The sequence below is a fragment of the Danio rerio genome, chromosome 18 (genome assembly GCF_049306965.1).
Source record: "Danio rerio strain Tuebingen ecotype United States chromosome 18, GRCz12tu, whole genome shotgun sequence".
In the NCBI taxonomy this organism is placed as follows: Eukaryota; Metazoa; Chordata; class Actinopteri; order Cypriniformes; family Danionidae; genus Danio; species Danio rerio.
In genome coordinates, this window is record NC_133193.1 from 38,055,961 (window position 1) to 38,069,883 (window position 13,923).

Here is a 13,923-nt window from a genome sequence, read left to right on the forward strand (position 1 = left end):
GGACCGTTAAAAAAGTGCTTATTTTTTTCGTTTTTTTTTCCTTGCTCTGCTCAGCATGAGCTCTCCTAGCGAAACGCATATTGCGAGGGCTTAAGTGTTTGTGTGTGTTTGTGTTTGTGTGTGTGTTAGTTTGTTAGTTTGTTTGGTGCTGTCTATGTTTGTGTACGTGTTTGAATGAGAGACAGTGTGGGGCTGTGTGTCTGTGTGTTGTAACAGCTTGTTGTAGCCTCCCCCCAAAATATAACATTGTGTATGGAAAGCATCGTCAGTACACCGTGATGCACTGAGAAATCGAATTGAACCGAATCGTGAGACCAGTGTAGGTTCACAGCTCTAGTTGTTAGGGCCAGCAACCTTCTTTGTGACCTTCTCCTGGACTGGGTCTTCTCTTAGTCGGCTTAAACAAAACAGCATTTAGTCATTTGGAGATGTAGGTGTTCTTTTTTTTTGTTTTGCAAAAAGTGAAAATTTTAAACATAAGTGATTAAATGCACCGATGAGTAGATATTGGTATCCAGAGTTGAGTTTATACTGGAGTACCAGTAAGCTTGTAACCAAGATAAACAGTGTAGATTTGCTTTGTCTGAATATACTTTGGTTTGAATAGCTATCCTTTGTTGTTTTTTTTTGCATCTTGCGGCCGATGCACAATTATACCCCTTGCATGTGTGGGGCATGCTTATGTCGATTTTTGTAAGCTGCTCCCAGAAGCCCCCTGAGACTGATGTTAGCATGTTGTATTTGTATAATGTTGTCCTTATATATTATACAAGTATTAAGTTAATTTAGTTATCTAATAAAAATTCACAGTTTATGGTCAGTTTATTTAGACTAATAATATGCAAAAGGTATAATTTGAAATAAATATTTTCATCAGGGTGTTAAAATAAACAAAAAAAAACTAACCTTCAGGTCACAAACAACTTTACTGACCAACAGTCACTGCATAATAAGCAAATCCATAATAATCTCAGTCACTGTAATATTCAGTTACAGTAGCTGTCCAAAATAATGTAGGGTTTTTTAATGGATGCTCACCAAAACAAATGTGTTCTGGAGAAATTTGTTGTGATTGTTGTTTATGTGTTAAACTTGACTTGTGCTGAATGTTTAAATGATCTGAAATGTATTTGTTTAAAAATAAATACATGGAACTGTAAAGTAATAACATTTGAATCGAAATGAATTCGAAACATAAAAAATAAATAGACTGCATTCCAAGCAACAGCTCAGGTCACATGATTCTTCAAAAATCATTGTAAAATGCTGATTGCAGGAAGAACACATACTCATTGTACTACAACTGAATATTGTGACCAACCTGTGCCCAGACAGACAGACATATATATATATATATATATATATATATATATATATATATATATATATATATATATATATATATATATATATATATATATATATATATATATATATATTTATTTATATATGAGAAACATCACACGGTCCTTATTGACATGATGGCATCAAGCAGTTGCTACAGTTGCTATAGATTTGTTGGCTGCACATTCATGATGTGAATCTCCCGTTCCACCACATCTCAAAGGTTCTGTATTTGATTGAGATCTAGGGATTGTGGAGGCCATTTGTGTACAGTGAACTCCTTGTCATGTTCAAAAAACCAGTCTGAGATGATTTGAGCTTTATGACATGATGCTTTATTCTGAGATGCTCTACTGCATACTTCGGTTGCATTGAGTGGTTATTTGAGTAACTGTTGCCTTTTATATCAGCTCAAACCAGTCTGGTCATTCTTTATTGACCTTTGGCATCAACAAGGCATTTGCACCCACAGAACTGCCACTCACTGGATATTTTTTCTTTTTCGGACCATTCTCTGTAAACCCTAGAGACGGTTGTGCATAAAAATCTCAGTAGATCAGCAGTTTCTGAAATACATAGACCACACTGTCTGGCACCAACAACCATGCCACGTTCAAAGTCACTTAAATCACCTTCCTTCCCCATTCTTATGCTCCGTTTGAACTGCAGCTGATTGCCTCGACCATGTCTACATGCCTAAAGCTGCGGTCACACTGGGCTTTTCCTCCCATAGACTTCCATTCATACACATGCGTATGTGTATGTGAATGCGTCAGACCGGAAACGTAGTATCATGCATTAAGTTTCACAGGTTGCTGCGGTGCAAAGTTCAAGCTTGGTGAACTCTGACCTGCGAAATCGCATTACTAGACTGCGTGAGACCAATCGAGAATCAAAATATGACCTCTCTGGACAGAAATTTGAAACATTACTTGCTTTTTTTATGTTTTATCATCTTGTTTAATCCAGCACTTTTTTGCAGCTCCGGGCGACAGAGACACATTTATGTGGCCAAATGTAATGTGGCTGGACCCTTTATTGTGAAAAGATTTAAGACAGTCCTTTAAATCAATGAAGTGCTTCAATCACTTCTATGTACACAAGTATAATATGAAGCACCTAGACATGCCTTTACAAACCTAAATGAAGAAGGGATTAAAATATAATGTTTTATGTGAATATGTTGGGTAGTAATGCAAGAACATAATAAGAAATACTAAGTCTGTCTTCAAGTACAAGTCATGTCTGAAGTTAGTTGTTCGCAAGTTCTTGTGAAGTTGCGTGACATTGTAAGGGTGCTTTCACACCTGCCTTAGGGGCCGATTATTTAGTTTGGTTGAATCGGGCTAGAGTTTGTTTTCCCTCTTGGTGCAGTTTGTTTGGCCAGGTGTGAATGTAGCAATCGTACTCGAGTGCGCACCAAAAGCAGACAAAAAAAGTGTACCGAGACTTTCAAACAAACCCTGGAGCAGTTTGTTTGTGGTGAGAATATGATTCGAACTAAAACAGACCCAACCGCAAAAAGTACTGCGCCTTTTTGGACTAATCCAGCTGCCGTAGGCCCATGCTCTGTGCATAATGGAATGTGGAGGAAATATATTTGTTGTATTTAAATCAATATTTGAATCACGCACTTGCTGTATTATCAGTTCATCTATACTTAAATCCAGAGATGTATAAAGTACTAGAGACCCATACTTAAGTAAAAGTACAAGTGCTTTATCAAAAAGTGACTTGAGTAGAAGTAGAAGTGCTCTTTAAGCACCATACTTAAGTGGAAGTACAAAAGTATTCAACATTTTTTGTACTTAAGTATTGCAAGTAGTTTATTTCAAAATTTACTACTCAAGTACTGAAAGTAAAAGTACAAGTATTGTGTAATGTAGTTATTAAAGAAAGCAGTCAAAATACACTAATTGTTTTGTTTATTTTAAATATCTTTTTTGGGGTACTTGATTAAGCAGAACGAAAAGAAACATGGGTTATGATACTGTTTTTCTCTGTAAATAGTTTCTATGGTACAAGAGCTTACATCGTCAGGCCCTTTAACCAGAAAATCTCTTCACTGATGAGATAATTCAGCATGTTCACTCACATACATACTGTACTCTCTAATACCACAATGAACAGGAGTTCTGTCTTCTGGAAGCACTCGTGAAACTAAACTAAACAAGCAAACTAAATCCTGCTTCACTAATTAACTTGATTTTGATTTTATTGTAAAAAAAAAAAAACAGGAAAATGTGTATATTACTGTGTTAAATGAAAATCTGAAATATTTTATGGCTTATGGCTATGATTTAGTAATAATTGTTATTTATTTTTATCATGTTTTTAATGAAATTGGTCTTACAGTTCATATTTTCTGTAATATATTTATTAATTCTGGTACTTTTACCATAAACCAACATCTCAACCATTTGGTAGAGGCTGATATTTTAGAAATAATGTGATGTGTTGAATAAAAATGCACTGATTGTGTTAACTAGCGACATTAGGAGTTAAGAAATGCAATCAAAAAAATTCTATTGCTTTTGTCTTGGTGTGACAGTTAAAGGGTTTTTGTAATAAAATTTTGTCCTTTAATACAGCAGTCAGATATACAAACTGTGCCCTTAATTTGACCTGCTCAAAGAAAACACTCTTTCTGGATGTATCAAACAAAACTCATGCACAGAAGACAGCACGAGCATTTACAGCAAATAAACTCATGTCAATATTATCCCGCCTGCTTATTGAGCTCTGACAGGCGGGTCTTACACGGCTATGATTGGTTATTGTCCTCAACAGAAAGGGCTTTAGAAATATAAGCGCTGTTCACCCATGGCGGGAAAAATACGCGATTATCACAGGTAATAGACACAGTGGAGAAAACTTAATTGCACATGAGACATGCTCATGTCTGGATCCACAGCTTTAACAGCTAAGAAGAGAGGAAAAGTTACCTTACAAACTGGCCAGCGGGTCAAATGTCCAAAGTGAGAGAGCGAGAGATAGGCAGATAGTTTTACAACATTTCTCCCTAACAGTAAACTAGCGGCTGGAGTGCTGTGCCGCCTCGCCCTCGCGCCTCCGTCCTTCGCCATAGTATTGCGACATCGCGCATAGGAGATAAATGACGTCATCACGTAATAACCGGTTATGACCTATTACTGAACTGATATCAATCATTTTGACACCCCTAGTAACGAGTAACGATGCAGCACATAAAAAATCTATCGGAGTAAAAGTATTAAACTCATGGAAAATATGTACTTAAGTAAAAGTGGAAGTAGGAGAAAAAAATAATACTCCAGTAAAGTACAGATACCGCCTTTTAGTACTTAAGTACAGTAGTGAAGTAGTTCTACTTCGTTACTATACATCTCTGCTTAAATCTGATCTAAGTGTACTGTTCTAGTACCTGAACTCGGGAAATATGTTTATTGAGAAGTCAGAGTCAGAAAGGACATTGGGCATGTCACAACTTAAGTAACTTGTGGATAAGGATTACTGGAGATGTGAACTATTTAAATTGATCCAGTTTGATTTGGTGAACTGGTTTGACCAGTTCTCTTAGAACAGTGGTTCTCAAACTGTAGTACGTGTTCCACTAGTGGTACGCATGCTTCCTTCTAGTGGTACGCGGAGAAATTAAATATGTCATGTACATGCTACACACATTAAAAAATGTATCAAAAATGATGTATATAATATGTCATATGTGACATATAGCCTATATTTCTGAGGTAGTCTGCCACGTTTTTTTAACTGTGCAGAGTTGTAGCTGCTTTACTGGGCCTACTACGCTACTGTATTTGAATAGTGCTTATTTTGGTGGTACTTGGAGAGACTATTTTTTTCTGAGGTGGTACTTGATGAAAAAAGTTTGAAAACCGCTGTCTTAGAAGATCCGGTTAAAAAAAAAAAAAGAATTAATTCTCGATTGGTCATCACTATTTCCAAAGAAAACTCAATCCAGGTACAGCAGTATTTTTCTGGCATGTTTGCAAATGTAAAACTGACCTGACCTTTGTTTTTTCTATTGCGTTTTGTCTATTCAGACACAACAAGAAAAATGGTAATGTCTGTTGTGGTTCCAAAGTCTATGACCACCACAACACGTCCTTGAGGTGCTGCTCTGATCATCTTTACAGTACACCTAGTGGAGAAGTAGAGTGCTGTGGAAACCACTTGCTGGAAAAAAATCAAATTTGCTGTTCCTCCTCAACCCTGGCCGTGAAATATTTCACCAAATTGAATCACCATTGCTGTGGGCATTACTACTACAACAAGTCCATCTGGAGTTGCTGTGCTGAACACCTTAAACCAACACCGGAGCGTCACACCCCTCTTGCAGACTACAGGACTAAACCACTAATGGAGCTTATCCCAGACATATGCAAAAAACCAGGTGAGGTGTCTTGAAAATATTTTTATGTTGCTGCCTAAAATAATATGCCTCATTACCACTGAGCGGTACAGAGCAGTAGAATTTGGTACAGGTCACCCTGATCATGCTTGCGTTTCCACTGCCAACAGTACTCTTAATTTGTAGGTAAGATGAATGCCAGAAAGTGATGACTGATGTAATCCTTGTTCAATGAAATCCATAGGGCGTATTCATAAATCACTTTTGCTGGCTTAAGTTCATTGTCAAATGTACAGTGCAAAAAATGCTTTTCTTACATAGATTTTTTGTCTCGTTTCTAGTCCAAATATCAAAAAGTTCTTAAATCAAGAAGCATTTTCTAGACAAGCAAAACATATTGTCGTTTTAAGAAACAATATGCCAAAATTAAGTGAGTTTTATCTTAAATCAAGCTAAATAATCTGCCAATGGAGTAAGCAAAATAATTTTATCACAAATCGAAAAACAAGATTATTTTGCTTACCCCATTGGCAGATTATTTAGCTTGATTTAAGAAAAAACTTGCTTCATTTTGGCATATTATTTCTTAAAACAAGACAATATGTTTTGCTTGTCTAGAAAATGCTTCTTGATTTAAGAATTTGTAGATATTTGGACTAAAAACAAGACAAAAAATCTTAATAAGAAAAGCATTTTTTGCAGTTTACAAGTGTATGCAAACAGAGTGAGCAGCACCCTTTACGCTTTCCACAGATTTAGATGTAAGATGTGAATGGCACCATAATCAACAATTAAGGACTTACAGCAGATATTGTTCTTGCTTCTTGGATTGTAGCTGTTTGTCACTAGATGATGATAACCTTTGTTTGACCTTGGGTTCACCAAATTGCATTCCTGCATGCTGTCATTACATATTAGGATGTCATGTTTTGGCTGTGTATTTAAAAAGGATGTTTCCTGTGTTTTTGTTACCCTGGCTTCCTCTGTACTCAAGTGATGACTCTCTGTAAACCAATGATTTTCTGCCGCATCTAGCTCCACCTTTTTGTTGTGCTACCCTTCAACGTGTAAGAGGTGATTGTTTTCAGAAAAATGTTTTTTTGTCCAGGGGTACGTTTGCGAATACTATGTTAGCCAACTGTTATGAATTAAATTTAAAATCTTTAATCAAAAAGAGGTTGAACCAAAACTTGGTAACAGGGATTAAAAACATAATCCCTGGTGCCCCTAAGCTCTCTCTCCCCAAAATTTAAACCAAAAACACAACCACTGAGAATTAACCAGAAAATATTATTTATTTACAGAAAATAAGGAGCAAAAAGAACATCAAGAGGGGTTCAGCCAAATTGAATGATAATAAACCAAGTTAACTAAATTAGAGTAAACTTCCCTGGATAGTAGAGAATAAAATAAAATAATGAAAACTTACTTCCATACTAACAACACAGGAGAAAACGAAAATAATAAATAGAAGGTACCAAACCTCCCTAACATGCTCCAAGCCAGACAGGGAGACAGAAAACTGGGTTTCTCCGGTGAGAATGTACAACTTCACATCGGCATCTCACAAAACGCCATATAGGAGACATCAGCAACAAACACTCATTTATATTACTCGAGTAATAATATTTCTACAGGGAATAATGTATGAGGAATCGAGAGAGAGAGAGAGCGGGGAGCCACTGAATCCATGCACTCAGAGGTTTTAAATACAGCCACCGCCAATCCAAGCGCCAATCACAATCCAGCGTAATCCACTGCAACTGCAAATAATTAGAAATGAGATAGAGCGAGAGAGAAAAAAAAACACCACCATATTACACCACAACAACTACTCGTAACACAACCAGAGATGTATAAAGTACTAGATAGCCAGACTTAAGTAAAAGTACAAGTACTCATCAAAAAGTGACTTGAGTAGAAGTTTAGTGGAAGTACTAAGGTATTCAACATTTATTGTACTTAAGTATTGCAAGTAGTTCATTTCAAAATGTACTACTCAAGTACTGAAATTAAAAGCACAAGTAGTGTGTAATGTAGTTATTAAAGGAAGCAGTCTAAAGACATCATAATGTTTTGTTTATTTTAAATTTCTTTTTGGGGGGCACGTGATTAAGCAGAATGAAAATAAACATGGCTTAGGATACTGTTTTTCTCTCGCGCTTGAACCACAGATCTGACAGATTATTATAGCAATAACACACGCCTTTCAAAGTTGTGCATCACAAAAACATTCCATAATCCAAAAACAATATTGAAACCCATTTTTGAACCCTCCTATTCTTTTAGAACATTCTAACATTTAAACTTTTTACAGTTTAGTTTTAGCAATCTTTATATTGACAATTGCAGTCTCTACAATTGTAGTATTATAAAGTTGTCTAGCGGTTTAATGAGATGATCAAGTGCAGGGGTGGACAAACTCTGTCTTGGAGGGCCAGTTCCTGCTACAGTTTAGCTCCAACTCTGATCACACACAACTGCTTATAGATTTCTGATGATCTTGAAGACACTGATTATCATGTTCAGGTGTGTTTGATTAGTGTTGCAGCTAAACTATGCAGGACACCGGCTCTCCAGAACCGAGTTTGCCCACCCCTGATCTAGTGCAGGGCTCGAAATTGCGACTGTTTTAGTCGCATATGCACCTGAAATTTTATCTGTGCGACCTCAAAATATATTTAGGAGCATTTGTGCGAGTGCATAAAACTGTTGTCGTGCAACCAGTTTTTACAGCAAAATGTTCACCACATGCACGGATTTAGGAGGCATTTACGTATTACGCATTTTGCACCTAAAAACACCAAACGTAGCGCTCAGGAATGGTTTAAAACAGTTGACATTTCAACTTGCTGCAGGAAACAATGCCCGCAATGCTTGTCCCGCCTTCAAGTGTTTCTTATTAGCCCACTGTGCTAGAACAGAACGTGAATGGATTGGTTAATATCAGCCGTCAATTACTGAGTTCCAATGACATGGAGCTACAGCCGCAAGAATATAAAAGTCTGCATCCGAGAGAATGAAAACAACACTGACAGATTTAGTTTCAGACACCATCTGAAGTTACACCAAAGAACAGCAGAGTTGTTAATTTCTTTCACGTCTAGTAGTGTATACAAGACCGGTGGGCGCATGTAGATTTTAGTTTATTTGCTAGCTTTGATATTTGTTAATGATCTAGCTTTTATATTTGTTAATATAAAACGTGTTGTAACGGTGCTCATAATCTTTGGTGGGTGTGACATTTTTGAAGTTAGGAGCACCGGTGCTACCAAGAAAAGAGGTTAATTTGAGCCATGTAGTGTGATTGGGTTGTCTATGGTCATCTATTCAGTGTCCGTTCATGATTTAGGCATGGATTTAGACTGCAGGAAGGGATGTGCATTTTCAATGCTATTATGCCAGTTTTCTCAGATCTCCTACTACACCTTAAAGTGAGGGTTTAAATAGTGTTACAGTACTATCGTACTTCTGATGGTGGAAACAATAATAAATACATACTGTACTGAACTGTACTACTCAGTGGAAATAAGCCATAAAATATAACATTTTAGAAGTGGAGTAAATGGTCCTAACTATTTTTGTGTTTGTTTCTAGTGTTCTTTGGCAAAGTGGAGAGCATGACCCTTAAAACCTCTTGGCGTCATGTTCTGTTGCAAGTCGTTTGGCAGGTGGATTTGAAGTTGAGAAATGTCACTAAAGACTCTTGGGATCACGTGTTCATGGATCACTGCAGCTCTCCTGTTATTGAGAAAGGCATGATCTACCTTTGGGAGAAAGAGGCCAATGGGTCTAAGCTTCTGTCACACCCTATTGACCAAGCCTCTGACATTCACATGTTCTATTTTTTATGTTACCAATTTAAGGATCACAAAAATGGATAGAAATGTGGAATGAGGTCTATCATGAGATTTCTGACCCCAGTAATTGAATGGTCACTGTATTTGTAAGCTGAACATTTATTTCAACCTTAAATCAAACAAAGTGTCAGTTAGTGTAGGCATGATTATGGCAGAGGCATCACACGTTGCACATCTGTCATTGTTGCCTACAGTGAACTGATCTTGTTTGGAGTGATCTGTTAAGCTATTAATCAGTAACAACAGTATACCGAGTTATCATACAAACATTATATAAGCATTTTTCTTGTACTGTATTTTTATATATTATCAGTCTCAGGTCTATCAAATTTATGTTTTAACAATTTGACAAGTCTGAAGGACTATGTGCTATAGTTTAAAAGGTGCTTTTAAACTTAATTGTCGTTTTAAAGAATGTTCTTTATAATAACACACTCAAATATATTTTCTGCATATTTGCTGGTTATCTTACTTTTTTAACAGCAATAAGCTTGGAGCTGAGTATTTCTCATTTTACTTCTTTTCACTGAATGAAAGATTGGTAGGTTTGTTACTACTAGCCAAACATTGGTCTTCATTTACTAATAAAAGTCAACATTTTTGTAGAGAGAAATCTTCAAATGACTTTTTTTTCTTGGTCTCAAGTCTTGGTTCACTGATAAATTTGCACTAAATATATTTTTGTAGGTAAGTTTACAATTTTGGAATGTGATGTGCTAAGACACACTTTGTATTAATGTGCAATTGGACCTGTTGTGAATCTCACACCATTTTTTTGTGAAGTTCTCCTGTATTTACAAATACAAAAGTAGGAATCTACACTACATAATTATTAGTAAATGAGACTAATTGTATGCAATACAGATAATTTATTTTGTAACTTCTAGATTTATACACAAACAACTGTGAAGAAGTGCTAATCAGACAGATTCCATATAATCATTGTGTGACTCGTGTTTGCTAATGTGAGTTAAATTTCGACTTGCAGATATTGCACTTGGCAAGAAATGCTATAATCATTGCCATTTGTGATTGTATGTCAAACAATTTTCTAAATAAAGCATTAGAAGCATTGAAATGCATTTCCATTCATTCATTTTCATTTCGACTTAGTCCCTTTATTAATTTGGGGTCATCACAGTGGAATGAACTACCAACTAATACAGTCTATGTTTTACATAGCGGATGCCCTTCCAGCTGCAATCCAATCACTGGGAAACATCCATACACACTCATGTACACACATACACTATTGACAATTTTAGCACACCCAATTCACCTATAACACATTTTAGGACTTGTGGGGGAAACCGGAGCACCCAGAGAAATCCCACACAAACACGAAGAGAACATGCAAACTCCACACTGAAATGCCAACTGACCCACTGCTACCCACTGTGCCACTGTGCTGCCTGAAATGCATTTTTTTTTTTTTGTCTGTAAATCAAGTTCTTGCAATGTTTTGTGTGTTAAAGGGAGTAATGTTTCCACTAGTAATCTGTGTATAATGTAAAAACGAACAAAAAACATTTAAATTAAAATTAAAAGGGTAAAAAGAAATGTACCCAGTCAAAGGTTTAGGGCCTAAATACAAACCTGATTGACATTCAAGTAACTTTAAAAAGTAAAACATGGTTTGCTGTACATTTACTGTTCTATTATCATGTTGGGGAAAATCTAACATAAATGTATTGTCCTTGTAAAATGTGTGGTATTTAACTTGTTCAAAATTATAGTCAACCGCTATGGTATTTATTTACCAGCCTTATCTCATGAGGAAACAATTATTTAATGTTTTGTCAATTCAGTGGTTAATTTGTACAAGTTCGGAGATAATAAAAGTGTAAGTTCTTTTAAAAGGAGGCATGGCACCAAACCTTACCCCTAAACCCAACCATCATTTGGGGGTAAGAAAATCATACTAAATTGTACGAATGAGATTATACAAATTCATATAATGAACTGAATGAACTGACAAACTTATGTAGCATATGTTTTACGCAGCAGATGCCCTTTCCGCTGCAACCCATTACTGGGAAACATCCATACACTCATTCACACACACACACACACACACACACACACACACACACACTATGGACAAATTAGCTTACCCAAATAGAGCATGTCTTTGGACTTGTAGGGGAAACTGGAGCTCCACAGGATTTTATTTTATTTTTTTACAATTTTTAATTTTTTTTCCATATAAATGAACAGAGACTACTCTTGTCCTTAAAAAGGGCTCCTCTCATTCTGTGTTTAACTTGAAATTAGTGGCTTACATGAATTTTTAATAAAAACATTTGCTGAGTTTGTAACCTCAAAGTTATTTATAGGATTTTCAAAGGTTGCCACTTTGGTTAGGGCTAATGTTGGGAATTATTCCGTGTATGAATTAAATATGTTATTTATCTAAAGAAGCCTGTATTGGTCTAAGCTTCTTGGACCTCATATTCTTGGCTGCCTTCACAGACCATATTTATATTTTAAAACCTGGTTGACTTGGCTTTACCCATATAAACAAAATATCTGTGAAGTATTCACTGTTAATTGTTAGCATACAGTGTACTGGCTTGACCACTGTCATTACCTTTTGGGCAGCAATTAAAGGTGACTTTCATGTTTTTTGAACTATCATGTTTATCTTTCTCAGAATTTATGGTTAATACAGTCATTTCACACTCCAGGCCATTTTTATTTAGATAAATGTCATAAGTACCACAACCACCTCACTTTTGGTCCCTCAATTACATACAAAACAGTATTTCATTCATTTTCCTTCGGCTTAGTCCCTTTATTAACCAGGGGTCGCCACAGCGGAATGAACCGCCCACTTATTCAGCTTATGTTTTACGCAGTGGATTCCCTTTCAGCTGCAACCCATCACTGGGAAACATGCATACAGACTAATTCACACACATACAATATGGACAATAGTTTACTCATTTCACCAATACCGCATGTCTTTAGACTTGTGGGAGAAACTGGAACATCCGGTTTGGAAAACCTACACGAGCAAGAGGAGAAAAGAGGTGCAAACTCCACACAGAAATACCGTCTAACCCAGCTGAGACTCGAAGCAGCGAAATTTTTGCTGTGAGATTGTGCTACTAACTGCGCCACCATGAAACCCTAAACACACTATTTAGGTTGGAAGGAAAACAAAATTCTCATATCATTGAATCAATGTTGTTATACAATAACTTCTGAAAACATTGAAATCACAGCTGAAATGTAACCTTTATATAAAATTAAAACTAAGTATGAAAAAAGTTAACTTTTTCAGTCACAACTTTATTCATTATGTTCTTACCGTGCTATTTTTTCTGTTTGATTCTGTCACCTAAAGCACTTTATTCCATGTCATGGAAATACAAAACATTCCCACAGAGGCAAAAAACAAACGAAGTGGAAAAAAGAATAAATTAATATGTTTCAGATGGCAAAGGAACTGTAGCAACCACATGGACAGCAAGAAGGTCGCTGGGTTGCTGGTTTGATCCTCGGCTCAGTTGGTGTTTCTGTGTGGAGTTTGCATGTTCTCCCTGTGTTCGCATAGGTTTACTCCGGGTGCTCCGGTTTCCCCCACTGTCCAAAGACATGCAGTACAGGTGAATTGGGTAGGCTAAATTGTCCGTAGTGTTTGAGTGTGTGTGTGGACCCAGAGATGGGTTGCGGCTGGAAGGGCATCCGCTGCGTAAAAACTTGCGGGATAAGTTGGCGGTTCATTCCGCTGTGGTGACCTCACATTAAAAAAGGGACTAAGCTGACAAGAAAATGAATGAATGAATGAATGAATGAATGAATGAATGTTCTACGCAGCGCATGCCCTTCCAGCTGCAACCTTCACCTTTCTAGCTGAAGAGCCGAACTACAGCTGTCAGCTAAGGCACAATCGCTTGTGGTGAAGGAACATAGCATTTCCATTCCCCCCCTCGGGAAACGAGGGTTACTTTAGTAATTGTTTCTTACATCCAGCAGGAGGGGAACTTCAATGCTATGTGGAAACTTCCACTATGGGGAAATGTAAAGAAAACGCCACAGCGATTAAACTCTACCACTTCATTGCTGAGAGGTTTGCCAGGCTCTTAGCATGAGTGCACCATCATTAACCGAGACGCAGCCCTTCAACGTGCACACTGGCCCTAATTTACCTCACTTATCTGTTAAGAATTTAAGGCTAATTTATATTTTGGGAGGAGTCATAAAAATACACCTAGTTAATTCTCTAGGAATTTAAAAATATGACAGTACATTGGGAAAGCGTGCAGTCCTAATAGGGAGGATACTGCGGAGGCCACCTGCTGCCTAAATGGTTAGTGGGTAAGGAGACACGGGCCCGCCTACGAAGGGGGAACTATACCGTGG

General features: G+C 36.9%; 1 protein-coding gene across 12 annotated transcripts in view; it reads left to right on the top strand.

Annotated features, from left to right (window-relative positions):
• si:ch211-195m9.3 overlaps positions 1 to 10,637 on the top strand; it is a 51,972-nt gene extending 41,335 nt beyond the window's left edge. For all 12 annotated transcript variants that reach the window (XM_068214925.2, XM_073929994.1, XM_073929993.1 and 9 more), the window contains 2 exons: positions 5,388 to 5,737; positions 9,293 to 10,637. In XM_068214925.2, coding sequence (XP_068071026.1) covers positions 5,388 to 5,737; positions 9,293 to 9,579 — 637 coding nt within the window. In that variant the 3' untranslated portion in view covers positions 9,580 to 10,637. The remainder of the gene's footprint in view (positions 1 to 5,387; positions 5,738 to 9,292) is intronic.
• Positions 10,638 to 13,923: the final 3,286 nt, after the last annotated feature.